The 20,063-nt window shown below is 36.7% G+C and overlaps 2 protein-coding genes across 5 annotated transcripts; both read left to right on the forward strand.

Annotated features, from left to right (window-relative positions):
• The first annotated feature begins 7,056 nt into the window (after positions 1-7,056).
• On the forward strand, positions 7,057-7,885 carry LOC112170784. Its single transcript, XM_024308084.1, has 2 exons — positions 7,057-7,221; positions 7,415-7,885. Exons 1-2 carry the CDS (start codon positions 7,057-7,059, stop codon positions 7,883-7,885), a joined length of 636 nt encoding a protein of 211 aa, XP_024163852.1.
• Positions 7,886-13,016: 5,131 nt separating this feature from the next.
• LOC112173044 (LYR motif-containing protein At3g19508) lies at positions 13,017-19,350 on the forward strand. Of its 4 annotated transcripts, none has more exons than XM_040509264.1 (3): positions 13,017-13,346; positions 13,423-13,504; positions 15,908-16,827. In XM_040509264.1, exons 1-2 carry the CDS (start codon positions 13,152-13,154, stop codon positions 13,474-13,476), a joined length of 249 nt encoding a protein of 82 aa, XP_040365198.1. In that variant the 5' UTR covers positions 13,017-13,151; the 3' UTR covers positions 13,477-13,504; positions 15,908-16,827. The 4 variants fall into 4 exon arrangements, with proteins under 4 accessions (XP_040365198.1, XP_040365199.1, XP_040365197.1 ...); XM_040509265.1 differs by lacking the exon at positions 15,908-16,827 and adding an exon at positions 14,635-14,653; XM_040509263.1 differs by lacking the exon at positions 15,908-16,827 and adding an exon at positions 18,807-19,350 and having other exon boundaries at positions 13,018-13,346.
• The last annotated feature ends 713 nt before the right edge of the window (positions 19,351-20,063 follow it).

Below are 20,063 nucleotides of genomic sequence, written 5' to 3' on the forward strand. Positions count from 1 at the left end.
GTAATTACATAATTATTTATCAACTAATTATCTTAATCGTAACGAAAAACAATTACTACAATTAAAATGATATTATAATTACTAATTATTTATCAAGCCATATTTTACTATAATGTATCAATAAGATTTATCAACAAATATAAAGGTCATAATTTTAATAAACCACTATCTCACCGTTTTACAATAAAAATCAATAAGTACAAATATAAACATCGTTGTAATTACATAATTATTTATCAACTAATTATCTTAATTGTAACGAAAAGCAATTACTACAATTAAAACGATATTATAATTACTACATTATTTATCATGTAATATTTTACTATAAAGTATCAACAAATTAAATGATTTATCAACAAATACATACCTCATCAACCGCATTCGAACCGCTTTTGTACCAATGTTTCGCTTGCCTTAATGCACAATGCCACTCAAAGAGTTCTATCTTCAAAATTTTCCACCTTCCCTGCAAAGATTGGGCTGATCGGCTCTTGGGCCAATTTGCGTCAAAGTGTCGCTTCACGCGCAACCATAAGTCGTTTTTTTTCTGATTTGTGCCCACAGCCGGACATTGGCCTACAACTTTCCAAGACTTGCACAATTGAACATCTTCCTCATCCGTCCATCTCCTTTTGTCTTGGGTAACCTCATCTTCATTTTGATCTCTCTCTTGTTCGGCCACTGGACGTGTGTTTCTCCTTTGTTCGGCCATAGTGGATAATGAAAAATATGGATGAAGAGAGCTATATGAAGAGGAGGAAGGTGTAACTATGAACTCTAGTATTTTGGGTGTGAGATGTTAGAAAAAATTGTAGGTATTTATAGAGAAATTTTTTGTATGATTTTTAGAATTTTTTACATATTTTTTTTCTGCCCGTTTTCTTACCGTTACCTATATTACATTCAGATTAATTCCTAGCCATCAAATCCATTTTTACTGTTCGGTTGGAAGGCCCAGATTTGTTGACCGTTGGGTTTAAATTCCCAAAGCAGCCAACGGATACTTGCCACGTCAGAGCCCACCCTGCCTTAATTGTCGCTAGGCGACAAAAAACCGCTTCCTCTCCTGTGATTGGTCCGTGCTCTGCACGATCCCTCTCTGTCGCGTCTCTCTATCTGATGTAAAGTGTGACGTCAGCCACATTGTATAGCAGGCCGAGGTGGCAGCATGAATATGGGCACGGGCTTGACATTTTGACTGGGCAAAGAAAAGGGCACCAGCTTGACATTTATCTTGCCCTTGGTCAAACAAAGGCAAATCATGCCCAGGCAAAACAGGCCTGGTGGAGGGGAGAAATTCTGCATGCCCGGTCAAACTGATGGAATGCTGAGGTGGTGCCCGGGCAAAAGAGCACCGGTGCACTTGCTCTTAGTGACGTTAATTTTACTTTGGGGTGGCAACTTACAAGGTCATGAATGTGGTTCCTTTCCATGGCCGATTCAAAAATCTAGCATTTTAACAGAAACATACTGTGAATAATGAAAAGCAAACAAACATAGAAAATTCAAAAAATTTATGGGTTGAAAACATTATCTTCATTGATTTTCATTATGAAATTTTGAATGCATATAGATCAATCTAAAATATCATTACTATGTAAAGAAAAATACTTCGATTCCCAATACATAATTAAAGCTAGCATTAGTACATAGTAGGGAAAAGGGTACAGACCAATCTAAGACATAATGCGTATACCTTCTACATAATCCAGTCAACAATTAGCATATCAAATAAACCGTATCTTTATTGCTATAATCAAATTCAAATTATACCAAGTTTATTCAATTGCTACTGTAGGCATAAGAACAAAAACAAATCAAAAGAACAAGTTGACTGATTTGATAGTGGGATGCAAGTCTCATTACCATATCCAATCCTAGAGTAAGTAGAGGGGTCTGCCAAATCTCATTTCGTAAGTAGTCTTAAAAGTCTTACCCATAGCTAAAAGAGGGGAAGCATATGCAATCATGCTGAAGATTACACACTAGATTCCAGCAACATCGATCGTTTAATCAACAAAAGCCTCACTACATCTATTCTTTGGCCTTAAATAGCTAGATGTAATGGCATCACCCATCCTATAAAGTGAAAAGAATAGCTCGTTTTAGCTATGACTCTTCTGAAAATAATTCAGGAGACTAGATATTAACTACATGAAAGAATCATTCCCTAACCCACCAACCATCATCGATATGGAATGCTGATTGGTGTGGGCAACATAGATCGATCAAGACTAATGGAATGTATTTTCTCAAAATAATGTCTGACTGTGCATGAAAAATAAAGAGAATATTCAGCTCTGTGAAAGTGTGAGTATGCAGAACATGATTTTTCTGTTAGTATTGGTCTAGTATAACTGAGCAAAATGGAACTAAATTTCATATTACTGATATTAATGTGTTAATGGCATTTGTCTATATCAGAATATATGCACACAAAGTATAGTACTCACAGAGTAACATGCACCAACAGAAAACTCATCAGTGATAACACTCTTGAGAATAGTCTTAAGCATGATCTAGCATTAGTGGCATCTCCTTAACATGTTTTTATAATTTGAGCTTGGAACCATCTAATCCTCCAGCTTGAAGGGTTGCCATTAAATCAAACTCTTTGCCATATAGAATTACAACAGTTAAAGGCTTGGATAGCTGCCCAATTGCCCCACAAACACCAGCTGCAACCAAATCCTATATAAAAACACAGAGATGACCACAATCTTAAACTTATAAGTCTTTGTGCTACAATAAATAAGGAGTTTCAGCAAACTACATCAATACATGATAATTAAATCCAGTAGCTCAATTTTTTTTTAAAGACGATTTTTACAAGTAATGATTTGTAGTCAACTTCATCGTACACTTATTCACAATTCACACATTTTGAATTCCAATTCATACATTTGTAATCTCTCATTTCAATTCAGAAACTAGCAAAAAAGGAGCAAAGAAACCATATCTAATCCCACCAAAAATATTCAAATGCAGACTTTATGGCCTATCTAGATGATTCTGGGGTTAAACTTATGAATATGGCTATGTTTGGGGGGGCTTTTTTGCTCCCCTGCTTATAAGCACAAGAGCGATAACCGTTTGGTGAGCGAGCTTATCCTGCTTTTGGAAAAAGCTTCCCCAGCTTCTCTCTAAAAGCAGAAGCTGGTTCCCCCCAGCTTTTAGAAGCCAGAAGGTCGTGGAGTACTGTAGCGGTGATTACTGTACATTAATGAATTTTTTTTAATCCCGGTTTCTACCCTCCGTTGGTTGAACCAATTACAGTCATCTGCCATCAAACCCTCGATATATTAGTCTCTCGATCGCCCTCTCACACAGAAATCATCACAGTCGCCGCATCTCGATCTCCCTCTAATCACAGAACCCATCAGTCGCCGCATCTCGATCTCCCTCTAATGTTGCCTGTTACACCCCACATCCGATTTACCCCTTTTACAGTGTTACAAGAATTACTGTATGTTTTACCATTCGCGGTTATAGTTTTACCTTTTAGGGGGGAGGGGGGTGGTTGGAAGTTGACTTTTTATGGGTTAACAATTTGAGAAAATTTCCTTCACGTAAGTTGTAGGGGACGTTAAACCGAGTCTGTGGACATGTGGTACACTTAAATCGGAGTTTGTATGTGAAAGTTATGACTTAAAATGTGGAAGTTACTGTTCATGGTAATAAAAATATATATATGGAAAGTTACCACTGTAGGTTTCCATTTTTGGAAACCCACGGTAACTCTCTCTCTCCTCTCCCCCGACTTTTCTTCCTTCCCCTTTCGGGTTCTTCTTCCTCCCTTCGATTCCACGTCTTCCGGCCACCAACCGGCGTGCATCGGCGTGCAGCCGGCCACCACAGGAGCGCCTCCCTCCTCTCTGCACCTTAGTGGCCTTAGATTGTGGCGATTTGGCCGATAAACCTCGGATCGAAGCAAAGTCTTCACAGCTGCAGTTTGGAGCTTTCGTCGATTTCCAGCAATTCCGGTCACCTCCGATCACCAAACTAACGTCGAAGGTCGGGTTTTTGCAAAGATCATTTCCCCTAAGGTCTTGCCTTCCAATTTGCTGTGTAGAGGCCGGATTGACAATTGCAATATCTAGGGTTCTTGGATTTTCTTGAAAAACTTTACCAGCCAGTTTGGAGCTCTTCAAGGTAAAATTGGAACTTGTTGTAGTTGTGAAAAGTATTGGGTCTGTTGAGTAGGTGGTGCTGCCAAAATTTGGTGGCCATTGGTGGTGGTTGCCGGTGGCGCGTGGGCCCCACGCGCGGCCACTGTGGGTGGCGCGTAGAGCTGCGTTTTAATTACCGTTTTGGTTCCATAAATTCTTTAATGATTGTAGAAGTTTATACATGAAGTTTGGTGGAAATTGGAGGAATTACGAATTGTGCATGAGTTGTTGATTGTTGATTTATGTGAATTCGATCACCGAATTTCTTTCGAATTCACTTTAGAATATATATATCGATGAATGAATATTATTGGAGAATTACGGATGGATTCGATGTGAATTAAGGAGTTGGATTTTGAAGGGGGACGTTCTGAATTTCAATTTCTAATTATCGTAAAGTTAATTTCTGTCCTGTAAATATATTTTTACGAGTGCTATTCGTACAGGACGAGAGGAGTCTTCGTACGAGGAAAATACCGAGCGACGTCAGGATTGATCATACTGTGAGTGGACTTTTATTTTCAAAGAATGATGCATGCATTTATTTATTTGTTTCCGAGATGATAATTTGTTTATCGTATTACTTTCTCGAGCATATGGTTATTTTCGGAAATGGTGTCGGATATTTGATTATTTGAAGATTTTATGGCGTGCGGGGTCACGTCATTGGAATATGCTTATTTTCTCCTATTTATTTTTGAATTTGAGTTTATCTTGGCGTGTGGGACACGTCATGGGAATTCTTTTGCAAGAGATGGGGAAGCCTTATGTATTTATGATTTTACTGTGGTTTTCGGATTTTCTTTTACCATACTTTGGGTGACTTATCATTGCTAGCTTTGATCTTCCGCCTTTGTGGCGAGGTGATGGGATCACCGAAGCCCTCCGCCTTTGTGACGCTGGTTACTGTCTCTGTGACAGTAATTCTGAAGCCTAGTATCCTATCGCTACACTTAGTGGCGTAAGGGTATATTACGGGAGTAATGGGAGTACTTTAGCCTGGGAGGCTATCACCTGAGCCTGGGAGGCTCACTTGTATGGCTATCGTCTTCCCCTACTCACTTTACTATTTTTGACTAGCGGGGCTAGTTCGATTTCCGTTTAACTTGCGAGGCTGGTCTTTTTTTCATGAGTACCGGAGTTTCAATCTTTTCATTTAGTTTGTGACTAGCGGGGCTAGTCGGTTTTTCTTGTACAGAACTTCTCTTGTTTTGTTTTCCTTAACATTGCATGCATCGGGAGTTTATAGAGAAATAATTGGGGAAAGTATAAAATTCCTTTTGTTTAAAATTGTTTATTTTTGTCCACTCACGCTAACGTGTTTTAAAATTACTTTTCCCCTGGGCCCTTCGGTTTCAAATGCCCAGTTTACAGAATTGCTGCTCGGCGTTCAGGAGTGAGCCATAGTGACCGCAACCGCTTCCGTCATCACATTTCGTAGGTTACTTGTTTAACCTACTGTACTTTATGTTAATTTACGTTCCTAGAATTGCTCTGATTACTATGGGATTTGTGACCCAGACTTGTAATGAATTATATTTGAGGTCTACGACCTAACTTTGGTGAATTGTGGTATCTTTAATCTTGGAGTTTCTTGGACTTGAAGTATTTGATATACTATTATTATCTTTGAGTTTGAGTTGGTTGAATTATGGGAGCAGAGTGGCTCCAAGAGTATGTGGTTGGATTTGTTGGAAGTGAAATTTGTTTTCCACAGGTTTTTGGGTTGTCCATTTTTAAGGGAGGTTATGCCGAAATTTTTGGTAAACCTTCTTTAAAAGTGGGTCCCGCAGGGCCACTTCGGATTTCAGGGTGGAATCCGGGGCAGGCTTTGTCACTGCCTCACTTGCATCTCATCAGGATTCCGAAAGTGAAATTGAAGCCTCAATCAAGCAAGGCTACTTGACAGTTTCGATATTCAGGTTAGTTGGGAGATCTGGAAGGAGGAGCAAGTCAGTCTCTCTCCCTCTGCTTCGTTCTTATCTTTAATCAAATTGTTGTTATATTTGTTTTGACTTTCGTAGTTATGGGAATGTTTAGCAAAATGGTTAAGTGAATTTGTATGGGCTGTGATGAACTTAGGGTTTCGAGTTTTAGGATTCAGTTCTTTAATTGACTTGGTTTTATTGGTGTAGTTGCTCATTGATTTAGGATTTGCGCATTGCTTTCTACATGATATAGAAATATTAATCGAATCCCTTACCTAGAGGTAATGATGATGGACATGGAAAGTTGAAAATCTGAAAGCTAGGAATAGAGAGACCATATGTAAATGATGGTGCAGGTTAGCAATGATGATACTAGGGGTTCATTGCTTCACTTTCTTAATTCACGTTTTCTGACTCTAGTTTTGTGTATCTTTGTTTCCAATAATTTGAGCATTTTTCTGGTTTAGTATGTCAACTTGTGCACAAATTAGGTTGGATCACTATCTTGGATTGAGAAAGAGTTGGCTTAGGCTATTTGTAATTTACCTATTTGCTGTTTCATACAGGTTTTGAGGAAAAGATTTATATAGCATCATCGAGTTGGTTTCCTCCACCCAAAAGAAGAAGCTCAGTGTGTGTTATATGACAAAGGTACCAGCTACTTTATTCATTTTCTTATAGCTTCCTTTTTTTCTTTGTCTGTTGTTGATGGTTATGTTTTCTTATCACTGCTTTAGTTTCTTGTTATTGCATCATTGATTATGCATTGGGGTTGGTACTAAAGCTTGGGCTGTAAATTTTTGGCTTTTTATCTGTGCTAGATGGCTGTTTGGAATGATGATTTAGTAGATGTTTTTTGTGACTTATGTATCAAGGAGGTGGATAACAATAATCGTCCACATACTCATTTTAATCTGGAGGGATGGGTGAATATAATCAATAATTTTTCTAAAGAAATGGGCAAAGAATATACTAGAAAACAACTGAAAAATAAATGGGATTCCCTCAAAGATCATTGGAAATTACGGAAAGAATTGAAGGGAAAAGAGACCGGTCTTGGGTGGGATCACAGGCGTCAAACTATAGATGCATCCGATGAGTGCTGGCGCCTCAAGATTGAGGTATGTAAATCAATTTAATTATTGTGGTTAACAATTTTACTTCATTTGAGATACATTGAACATCGTGTGATTTATTTATTTATTATTTTATCGAGAAAAACAAGGAATATGGAAAGTTAAAGAAAAAGGGATTGCACCCGATTTTGAAGACAAGTTGGATAAGATGTTCATGGGTATTTCAGCCACTGGTCAGCATGCATATTCACCATCTTCTACACTACCTATCCCTAGAAGTCCACAGCAAGGTAACAATGAGGTGAACCTTGAAGGTAGTGGTGACTCTGAGGACAATGATGATTTGGCCCCCACTCTGCCTAAAAGAAAAAGAAATGAGAGAGCTGAGAAAGATAAAGGAGTAGTACCAAAAAAAAAAAAGGTGGGAAGTGCTGTTCATTTGGCTAAACAAATTAATCGAATGTGTGAGGCAATTGAGAGTAGGAGCACAGCAACTTCCATGATTAATAAAAGTGTAGAAGGTGGAGGCACCAGTATTAAGGACATGATGAAGGATGTCACCTCATTGCCTGGTATCGAGCAGGGTAATAGGTTATGGTTTTTTGCCACTCGACTGTTTTTAAGTCCAGAGAAGAGAGAGATGTATTTCACTATGGAAGATCCTAACGTGAAGTTGGAGTGGTTGAAATTTGAGATGAACGAAAAATAAGCTTATCTTGTCTTTGGTTAAGCTTATGTTATGTTTGAAGTTTTATGTTTGTTGTTTGTTTCAGCATTGTTTTTAATTATAAGAATTGAATTGAATTTGATTACATGTTTTTCATCATGTGGATTATAAAAATGGAATTTGGTGAATTTTGTTCATTACTGCTTGATAATGATTTAGTTTATATTTATCATATTTATAAAATCAGTCATTTAAATTTGCAGGTTTTGGATTGAAATATGAACAATTCGGAAGTAGATGAAGTGGAGGAGGAGATATTCTTACGAAGTGTACAATTTAATGCTCTGCTCATTCAACATTATTACATGAACTATGTTCATAAAACTCCTTGCATGGTATCTTCTCAAATAGGTAATAAGTGGATAATGGAAGTATTACAAGGGAATGACAGTCGGTGTTACAATGCCTTTAGAATGCAAAAGGAAGTATTTTATCGTTTATGCATATGTAGTGATTTGGAAGTTAAATTTGGGGTGTTGGGTTCAAACAGAACAAGTCATATTGAAGTTATGGGAATGCTATTGTGGTGCCTAGGACAGGGATGTGGAATTAGGTCAGTAGCAGAACGATTTCAACATTCTAGTGAAAACGTTTGTAGATATTTCGGACAAGCACTAGATCATTTGTGTAAACTAAGTAAACATATAATGAAGCCTTCGGAGAATGAATTTAATGGTGTTGCACCGGAGATAATGAGGGATAACAAATACATGCCTCATTTAAGGTATTTGTCATGCGTTACTAGTAAATTATTTCACAATTTAGTTACTTATATTAATTGACAAATAACATCATTATTTACAGGATTGCATCGGCGCTATCGACGGAGTACATATTCCCGCTTCTATAGCTCCTGAAAAACAAATACCGTACATTGGTAGAAAAGGAATACCAACACAAAATGTTATGGCGGCATGTAATTTCGATATGAAATTTATCTATGTATGTGCGGGATGGGAAGGGTCTGCTTATGATACAAGAGTGTTTCTAACGGTACTTCGAGATCCTGAAATGAATTTTCCTAAACCTCCACCAGGTAACTATATTTATTTATAGTTATTTTTAGATCAAATTTTATGATGCTTTGAATGAAGTTTTGTTAAAATTTGACATTTCTTTATTTTACAGGAAAATATTATGTTGTAGATTCCGGATACCCTCAAATGAATGGGTTTTTGGGACCTTACAAAGGTCCGAGACAACATTTTCAACAATACCGTAGGCAAGAACCATGAAATGAAAAAGAGGTATTTAACCAAGCACACTCTTCTCTTAGAAGCGTTATAGAACGCACATTTGGAGTTTGGAAAAAAAAGTGGAAGATTTTAAGGGACATGCAAGGTTATTCATTTGATAAGCAAGTGAAGATTGTCATTGCTACCATGACACTTCATAATTATATAAGGAGACATGCACATGGTGATAGACATTTTGTCCGCAGTGAAGAAAGAGAAGGTTATGGGTCAAGTGGTGAGATAGAAATGGATGATGATGTAGAAGAAGAATATCATGGTCACGGTGCACAAGAAATGGAAACAATAAGAAATAACATTACTCAAAGTTTGATGAATGCGCGTAATAACGTGAACATTTGATGTGAACCAGAAACCAATTGTTATTAATGTTACTAATATATTTGTATCAGTTATTTTTAAAATTGTCCAATATTAATCATATAGTCACCATGATTTATAAAAATTGAAAGATAACAAAAATTAATAAGGACATAATAAAGATTAAAAATAATAACAAGAGCATTTGAACAACATTGTTTGGTATACAATTAAGGCAAAATAATCTCTCATGTCCAATTTGGTCATTCCACAAACAAAAAGCACAAGCCAGTTTGATTTACCAAATACTTTGCCACTGCTTCTGCCACTGACAGCTCTTATAAAAAGCCAGTTTACCAAACACTCAGCAGCTTTGCTTTTTAGCCATTTATTCTCATAAATAAGCAGAAGCCAGCTTTTCTGAAAAGCCCAGCTCTACCAAACATAGCCTATGTCAATTGGGTTTACTTCCATTTGATTTGAAATGTAGATATCTCACATTGAGTAAGAAACAAAGACTGAGCCTTTATAAGATCGAAACTTAAACACTGAGCTTCTTGTTTACTCGACATATATGAAACCCAAAACTCAAAACACCGGCAAACAATCAACATCCCTCAAATTGAACGAATGCAAGCTAGCAGGCCAATCACATCAAATTTGATGAAGAAACCGCAGAAGCAAATGAAGAATTATCAAGAATAATAACACATAATTGAATCACCCAAATTGGAAGTCCAAAATCCCAAGAACTAAACGATGAAACCTAGATTACAACGAGAAACGAAAGCCCAATGTGTAGAAGAAACTTGGAGATCAGCGATGGATCTTGGGGATCTCCTTGTTAACTTGATTTAGTACCGATCAAACAAAAAAATAAAAACAAGAAAATTGTAGAATACGATCTTAATATATGGCAACTTTTACATGATTTGAGGTGACCCTACATTAAAGACCCGATACCCTACATACAATCCCGATACCCTAGACCCGATACCCTACATACGATCTTCATTTTTTGACCCTACATTAAAGACCCGATACCCTACATACGGTCCCAATACCCTAGACCCGATACCTTACATACAATCTTCATTTTTTGTCCCTACATTAAAGACCCAACGCAAGAGATCACAACCAAAGCCTTTACCCGTAAGGCAAGAAGTCATTTTCTGAAAGGCATAGAAAAGAACCTTGTGACAAGGTTGGTGCTCTCCTCGTCTACAGCGTTTGGTAAGAAGTCAGGTCAAAAGACACCCCCGACGACTGCACCCCACGGTGCTGGCACGCCTGCGCAATCACAGCAGCAAAAGAGACTGTTTGCAACTAGGCTGGTTTTGGAGCCAAACAAGGTGTACCCTCAATCCCCGATTTGAACGATCCCTATTTACCATATACTAACGATGACATTTTTCAGGGTTAAATTGCGCGCTTACTTTTGAGCGTGTCATTTCTTGCAAACCTTTAATGGTGCTGCATTTTGACACCCGGTGTAATATGAATTGGCAATTGTTGTAGGATTTTGAACTTGCAGATAAGTATTGGAATTTCTTTATTATTCTTGAAAAAAAAAAAAAAAAAAAAAATATATATATATATATATATATATATATATACAGATCCTATCCAGAGCGAGGCATCGCTTTGAAATTTCAGAGCGAGGTTAGGGTTTAGGGTCACTTTTCGGTCGCATATCCACATCTCAACCGTTCAGTTTCTAGGTACTAATGTATAGATCATCTCTACAAAATTTCAGCCAAATTGATGGTCGTTAAGGCATTGATAACTGCCTTAAAGCTAGTACGGTTCAGGTTGGACAGATTCAGTTCGTCCATTGATTTAAGCGAGTTAGATATCTTAAAGACCATCAATTTCGTTGAAATTTTGCAGAGATGATCTATACATTAGTATCTAAAAACTGAACGGTTGAGATGTGGATATGCGACCGAAAAGTGACCCTAAACCCTAACCTCGCTCTGAAATTTCAAAGCGATGCCTCGCTCTGGATAAGATCTATATATATATATATATATCATTGCATGAAATTGACCAAATTGTGGTGCTATCTTTGTGCCCATACAATGGCCCACTCAGCATATCAGTCTTCAATAATTTTATATAATAAAACTACCAACTAGTTACTCATGGTTGACTGCAAATCAAATCTATCATAGATCTAGTTAAAAGGCCTCAAGTCAAACAATCAAATTACTAGAACGGTTGGTTTTTTTTTTAATTACAGTAATTTCTGTTATTTTGGGGAAAAGGCCAATTAAAATTACAGAATTTTCATGGGAGAGATTTTAATGATGACCTTATAATAAGGACTAAGTGAAGACTTTTGAATGAATGGTTGGATGACTTGCATGTTAAAATTTTAAAATATCAACTAAAGTTGAAAATACTCATCTAACCGTTCATTCAAAAGTCCTCACTTGGTCCTATTATGAAGTCCTCATTAGAAGATTAATCCATTTTTCATTCAATTGGGTGAAAAGAAAATGGCATAGGTAAATTTATAAATTAAAAATTGCTCCTAAATGCAAGACTATTTTACTTTGGCTAGTAGATTATTACAACTTAAAGCTTTTTGCTTCCACCTTTTAACCATTCGTCTCATTCTAAGAAATTGTAGCTGGGACTGTAGCATATTTTGAAATTTTGTCATTTAATAATTAAGAATTGAATCTTACATCTAGAGAGTTATTTGGAGACAGCTGTGTAATTCAGAAATCGTCTACAAAAAATCAAACAATCAGTGATATATTAATTTAAAAGTAAATGTGGGTGAATATCTATTCAACACGTGACGAGTCCAATTTACTCGAACAAGAAAAAAGTACTCCGATAGGATATAGAGTTGCAAACTAAACTCAAGACGACTTTTTAATCTATGAACGTGGTCGTTTCGGGCTTTATTCTCCCCTCCATCTCATCCAACGTTCTATCAAAAATAAAGATAGAACAATTTTAAAAATAAAATGAATAAGACTAACAAATTTTTCTTTGGACAGATAAGATTAAAAAAATTGTTAAATTGTGTAAATATGGTTTTGATGGCATAACACTTGATCGAATTTGTTAATTACTCTTTGAAACGAAGTAAAAAGAATGAAAGAGAGACTCTTTAATGAGAAAAGTAATTCAATGATATGAAGTGAAAATCTCATGTATAAGTACTTCACTAGTGATTGTAATGATGACTTTTTTGTTAATTAATTATATTTTTTTATTTATCAATTCTCTCTCAAGAGAGTTAAACAATGACTTTCGACTTGCAATGAGATTTTTAGTATAGCATTGAAAACTCTTTAATGAGAAAAATAAGAAGTGAAAATCTCATGTATAAGTACTTCATCGGTGATCGTAATGATGAATTTATTGTTAATTAATTACATAATCAATTCTCTCGCCAGAGAGTTAAACAATGACTTTAGTCTTGCAATGAAACTTTTAGTGTAGCATTGCTTTTATCTGAACGAATTTTAGACAGATGACATATACTATCTCTAACATTCATGTGTTAGGGTATCACGTACAGTCATTGAAAATTCTAACTGGAGCTTCATTGAAAATTGACACGTTACTAATTAAATCGTCCACCAGGCCACTAGCTGAGCGGCCGGTGTGTATATATAGTGAGTGGCCATAACCCAGAGAAGTTTCTAAAGCTTAGAAGAGAGAGAGAGAGAGAGATGTTGAAAGCTCTGAGAATCTACGCGGAGGTTCTGAGATTGGTGCGGCGGTTGCCCAAGGACTCTCGGCCTTACTACGCCAAGTACGTTCGGGAGAATTTCGTCAATTACAGAGAGGTCGAGGTCTCCGATGACCAAGCTCTCCACGACCTCTTCAATAGGGCTTACATTCATTCCCTCTGGGTCCTCAACAAGGTTAGCCTCGCTTCCTAATTCCATTTCCGATTCCTTTGATTTTGGACTCAAATTAAACTTGTGATTTGATTTGCAGTACTCTGTTGATGAATCCGCCGCCGATAAGTTGAAGAAGATCTGCAGCGGTTGAGGAGCTTCTTCTTCTTGTTTCTGGTTTCGTGAGTTTCTTTCTCATTTGTACTCATAATGAAATGAGGTTTTGATCGTATTTTTTTGGTTGTGGAAGAGTTAGTGGAATACTAGACAATGCTGTGGAAGGATTTTGAAATAATAAAAGAGAACATGTCTGAAAGATATCGAAATCATACTGTTTTGACTAGTTAATTCTTTGTCTTTGCACTTCGTTGTTGCTTTTGCCTTTTTCCTTTTCCGATTAAGTTCTTGATTTTTGAGCCTTACAATACATAGTTCTAGGATAGCGAAGAAGGATTATTAGGATTTTCTTTGGCAGGGGAGCATTGATTCTTAGAATCTCCGTCAGCGTTGCTGTAATAGGTAGTGGAACCTTCTTCACGACTGTGATCTAGGATGATAGATACAACGATGCCCTTCATTGCTTTAAAACATAAAGACTAGGAAGCCAATTTGTTAAGTCGTGTCAGAGATTTTGAGATGGAATCCTGATGAAGCTTCGATGCAAAGTTTTGAGATATTTTGAGTTATGTGGTGGCTTCATCACTAGATTTGTCTGGTTTATCTTTTTAAAAGACGCTGCTTGTGTATACAATAGAATATGTCTACTAACTTAAGCTTCAGTTATATTGATTTTGCAAAACAATTGTTGGGTCCTTTCCCACCTACTTTTGTATTGGTTACCAAAACTTTGTAGCAGCATTGCATTCCATTGAAGTCTGCAAACTCTCTGTTGTAATGTTGAATTTGGCTCCAAGTGATTTCTTGAAATTCCTAGAAGTAAGTTTGATGATTGTTTTTACTTTTGAGAGCAGAAGGATACCGAGAACAACATCTGGGTGTGCTGTTTCAGACTCCCATTTTCAGCATTTGTTTCTTGTTCTTGTTTCTAAGTTTATTAACAAAAATGTTACATACACTAATAGTTTCATAACAGCTCTTTGATGTTGAAGTCTATTATATTTTTGGGGTTCATGTTCCATGTCCTTGCATTTCTCTGCATGGAGGAGTTTCTGTATGGCAATAAACCTTAGAAAATATAAACTCATCGTCATGTGGGTTGTGTCCAGCCGCCAGCCTAAACTTGTAAACCCCTGGTTCTTTAGGTCTCTCTAAGTTCTGAAGCAATATGATTATGTGGTGTTTTGACCCACAAGCACCTGTATGAATGATTGGGCGTTTTCTTTTCTTGGTCCGAGCCAGATGTTTGGTTCGTGGTTAAAAAGGAAGGCCATTAGTTTGACAAGAAGCAGAAAAAAAGATTCCCATTTGGAGTGGAAGTTCAATAAATCAACCTGTGACTGTTACTGTTCAGAGCCATCAAATTAATGCAACAAATTGATAATGTGGCATATATTCATATTGACTAGGAGTATTGTTTTTCTTTTAACTAAGCAAGATATTGTCATTGAGAGCAGGATGAGTTTATATGTATGAAAAATGTGTTTTAAATTATTATGTCTTAATTTTTGATTCTTATGTTTTGGTTGGACATTAATTTTGGATGCCAGGGTCATTCCTTCTTCGATATGTGTAGCTGGTTGTGTGTCTGAGTCGTTTTATGCTTGTATCATGCCTTGCCAAATAGATTAGATTGTTAGGTCTGACATGACTTCCGTATATGTATCATGCTTGAGTTGAAATGGTCAGTGTCTCTTTTAAGCATCTCTAGCAAATCAGTTAAAGACCAACCTAGCAATTTTTAGCTGTCTTGAAACAGAAATAAGCTCCAGCAAACTAACAAAAGAAAAATGATTTCAACATTCTTAGCCTGAACACTTCCTGGCTCTGTACTCTTTTCTTTTCTCTTTGTGAACAATTGAAAATAATAGAAAATTTTTGGCAATAAGTAGGCACAGAATTAGCCAGCCATAAATATATTTTTGCTATTTCAAACAAAACTTTATCTAGAGTGGTAGCTACTATTGCTGGATATGGATCCAAGCCTCCAAGGATATGTTATTACTTACACCCAGCTTGCAGCCCATGCGTGCATGGTTTTGGGTAAGAAATCAGGCAGACATAACCAAAAATTCATGTAGTGGTGCAAGTGATATAGAGTCATTGATGCTTCTGCTTGGAAGAGAAACGTAGAAAGCTTTGAGAGTCTACGCTTATGTTAAGATTGGTGTGCTGAAGGACACAAGACCCTACTACGCCATGTACATTTCTAAGAACTGTGTATATTACAGAGAGGTTGGTCCACATGACCGAGCCCTCCATGAGCTCCTTAACAGGGCCTAAAGTCATTCCCTCTGGATCCTTGTCAAGGTCCCCTGTCCCACTCATTCTACTCTATACAAATTTATGACTTATTTTGCTTTTGGATACTCTATATTGTATTGCTTTGAACCATTTGGGTTCTCTTATGATTGCAGTATGTTGTTGATCAACCTGCAACTACTAACTAAGTTGAACATCTTCTGTAGTTAAATCGCTTGCCAAATGGGCATTATTAGGCATCAAAAGGATGGGTTTGAGGCGTCTTCCCTCTTTCTAGAGCATGTGTTCCTTCTTGCTGATAATTTGATGGGTTTGAGTCACCTTTCTTCTGTTTGTACTTAAAATGAGGTTTTAATTATGGGTGTGAGTGAGTTTTTGTAATAGTTGACAATGCTGCAATGCTATGAGGAGTTGAATGTGTTTTGCAAATCCGTTGAACACTTGCACTGATAATGAGAATGTACTTAAAAAACATGTCACTAGCTCATGACACATTTTCCTTGTTGCTATTAGTTAGACGGTTTGATGCCATAAGGAGTTGAATGTGTTCTGCAGATCTGTTGAACACTTACAATGGGAATGTATTTGAAAAATACATGACTAGCACATCGCACTTTTTCCTTGTTTGTATTATTTAGACTGTTTGATTCTTTAGGCACTTGCTTATTTCATTTTCCTTTTTCTTATCCAATTGAGTTCTTGGTTTTGTTATTGGAAACTATTTGTGCCCTTGTTTATAACTAGCCTTATTTCTTTTTTCTGCACTTCAGTGTTGCTTCTTTTTTTTTTTTCCCTTTTTTTTTTCCCCAGTTAAGTTTAAGATTGATATGTAGCTAACCTAGTTTGGTTTTGGTTTTCACATCCTGTACTATATTAGGCTATCCATTAAACCTCAAAACCCATTAAGTAATAAATGATTTAGACATTAACTGGGCTTAGTCATACACTCTTGTTGCAAGAGCAATTAAAACATTAACTAAATTTTGTTGTTCTTGTTTGGTTTAGGGTTTAGTTTAAGATTGATATGTAGCTAACCTAGTTTGGTTTTGGTTTTCACATCCTGTACTATATTAGGCTATCCATTAAACCTCAAAACCTATTAAGTAATAAATGATTTAGACATTAACTGGGCTTAGTCATACACTCTTGTTGCAAGAGCAATTAAAACATTAACTAAATTTTGTTGTTCTTGTTTGGTGAAGCACATTCTTGCCAAAATGAGAGAAGGATCTTTCAAGAGTCTAGGAGCACTTCCTTTTCCCCTGCCGCCCTTTCTAATATCTCTCTAGTTCTTACCTTTGGGTTATAACTTATGCCTATGTGCTTTTGGCTTTTGGCAGTAGAGTGTTTTTTCCTTTGCTGATTTTGCCATATCTGATGGCAAGTAAAATGAAATTGTAAAGCATGTTTCTTTGGACTAGTGATCAGGACAAACAAATAAACCGCGTGTAAATTATGGCTGATTTTGTCCCCAAAATACGGTGTTGGCAAGGGTACGGGTCCGTAACATTTAGGAGATTATGGGGAATTTAAGTCTTCTATATGCTATACTTGCATACTGCTTCAATTCAGACATCATGCTTGTACATGAGGTCCTGCATATCTGTGCATTTTATTTCTTATAATTTTATCAGGAGAGATTAAAGGTACTGTTCACTCTTGTAGTCTTGTATCTCAAATTTAATTTTTAAATGCATACTTAGGTACTCTCTCTCTCTTAAATTTTATTTTATTTTTTTATTTTATAACAAAGCATACTTAGGTTCTCTAACTTTAGACTATTTTTCTCTTATCTAAAAGACTTACAAGGAGATTATGATAATCAATTTAAACTTGAAAAGCATTTAGGGTTTTAGGCCTTGGGGTATTTCTCTCTAAAACCCCTTAAACAAATCTGACGGTTGACACAAACCCTCGGTCAAAACCATGAAGAGAGTCCAAAGTCAGGTCCTCTCTCTCGGACGCCACCTCATTCCTCTCTGACTTCAACAATTCCGTCTGCGGCGGCGCGTCTGTCGGCACGTCCCACGAGACCTGCTGGTTTGTCCGACGCGCCCTGGACTCATTCCAGGAGCTCAAGGAGCCGAGGTCCAATCGAAAGCAGAGACCACACGGATCGGAGACTCAAAACGACGATGCAATTTCTTCTCATTGATAATTTGACACAGAAGTGTATGTGTTATTGACACAGAATTGAATTGTTCAAGTTTCAGTGGCTGTTAATGGTGAAAGAGCTGGTGAATTACCAGACAGTGCTACAATGCTGGGTAATGATTTGAACTACTAATGAGAATGTGTTTGAAAATATCAAAATAGTTTCTGGATGCTGTTTGTTAGACTATTTGATTCTCTCTTTCTGCACTTCGTAATCAAACGCTGATCGATACACGTACATTTATGCATGCATGCATGCATACAATGGCCTCTGCTTGCTAAGTTTCACTTTTAACCTTCTAATGCCATCTTACAGCTCCAAGGGTACAAATTAAAAGAATACTGACAATTCTTGCCGAAATGTCTAGGAGCCATACCCTTCCTTTTCCCCTGCCGCCCTTTCTAATATCTCTCTAATTCTTCCCTTTGGGTTATGAATCATGCCTATGTGCTAATTATGGCTTTTGCCAGTGGAGTGTTTTTTTTTCCCTTGCTGCCTTTTTCTGTATCTGATGGCAAGTAAAATGAAACTGCAAATTTGGACTAGTGATCAGGACAATCAAATAAACCACATGTACGTATGATGTGGCTGTTTTTGTCCCAAGAATACAGTATTGGCAAGTGTATGGGTCCGTAATAGTTAGGAGATTGTAAATCGAAGTCTTTTACATGTCTAATACTATACTTGCGTACTGCTTCAATTCAGACCTCATGCTTGTACATGAGTTTCTGCATATCTGTGCATTTTATTCCTCATAATTTGATCAGGAGTGATTGAAAGTATTGTTCACTCTTGTATCTCAAAGTTAATTTTGAAATGCATACTTAGATTCTTTTTTTTTTTTAACAAAGAATACTTAGGTTCTCTAAGTTGTTCAACTTTAGATTGTTTTCCTCTTATCTAAAAGACTAACAAGGAGAAACTTATTTATTTTTATTCCTCTGCACCAGTTCCATGTAAAGCCTCATCAGGCAGAGGACAAAAGACATGGTCGCATGCTGAGGTTGATAGAATTAGTCTTTTCTCCGACAGAAGAACAGATTTGCCAGGCATCTTCATAATGTGCTGATTTAAGAAAAAATGAAATAAATATTTATAAACGAAGATCATAAAGGAATTTTGAAAGCAGAATTATATTAAGGACTACCTCGAAGGCTAGGATTGTCAGCAAAGACACTACTGTTGCTTCATGGGATGCAGATTTCTATGTTAAACTGTTGATGATGCAGATACAAATTTAGGTAAAATCAACTCCCAATTCCTATGTTCCTTTTGTCAGTGGAGAAGGACTAGACATCTTTTTCTCAGAAAGCAAAGAAATATGAACCCTGAGAATATTCATTATTCAAACTCAAAATTAAGTGTACTGGTATACTAAGGTACCTCATCCTTGATGCTTGCGCAGAGTGTTTCCATGCTGAGTAATGTATGATGTAATGAAGTGTCATAAAATTGGTTTTGCATATATAACAGAAAATTTGTTCAAAGTTCAAAAACTGTAGAATGGCTCTTCTGCAATACAGCTAAATAGGATTCTTGTTTAATGAGTTGTTATCCATATTTTGGTCAATCTTTCTGTGCATCTGTTCTTGATCCATTCGGACCAAGGTTTTAAATATTGGTATCTTCATATGTATCGGTACTTTGAAAAAGGGAGACATCAAAAATATCGGGGATATATCGGAGATACAGTGTAACAAAATGTCGTTTTTGAAAAAAGTCAATTTATTAGAAATTTAGAACTACATATAAATACATATGAATGTCAACTTCATATACATCCAAAAAGAGACTCTAAGCAGTTAAAAAGCCGCTCGCTGGTCTACAAAAATGCAATAATCAGACCAAGACATATGACCCATATAATGCGAATTGTAGTGATGAGCATGATAGTTATAGATCTCATTAGAACTGCCGACTGTTTCCCCTATAAGGAGATAATAAGGATGAACCCAACTGGATGACTGATCATATACTTCTCCATATTGATTATATCCATAAGCATCATAACCAAATTGATTGTTGCCTTCATGAGATTCATTTGAGATCCCACTGCGCTCTGTGCCTAAACTGATAGAGTCAAAATTTAAGGCAATTGAAGAAACATCAGATGGGGTACTTTGATCATCAGTTACACCTCTAGTCCTCCTCCCATATCGGGTCTTCTCTTGAGCACCATGACCAGTTGTTCTCACTCCGTGGTCTTC

This window comes from Rosa chinensis, chromosome 6 (assembly GCF_002994745.2).
Source record: "Rosa chinensis cultivar Old Blush chromosome 6, RchiOBHm-V2, whole genome shotgun sequence".
Classification (NCBI taxonomy): domain Eukaryota; kingdom Viridiplantae; phylum Streptophyta; class Magnoliopsida; order Rosales; family Rosaceae; genus Rosa; species Rosa chinensis.

Coding starts and splice junctions, on each gene's coding strand:
- LOC112170784 (XM_024308084.1), top strand. CDS start 7,057: ATGGGCAAAGAATATACTAGAAAACAACTGAAAAATAAATGGGATTCC. Junction 7,222..7,414: donor GCTGGCGCCTCAAGATTGAG/GTATGTAAATCA, acceptor GCCACTGGTCAG/CATGCATATTCACCATCTTC.
- LOC112173044 (XM_040509264.1), top strand. CDS start 13,152: ATGTTGAAAGCTCTGAGAATCTACGCGGAGGTTCTGAGATTGGTGCGG. Junction 13,347..13,422: donor CCCTCTGGGTCCTCAACAAG/GTTAGCCTCGCT, acceptor TTTGATTTGCAG/TACTCTGTTGATGAATCCGC.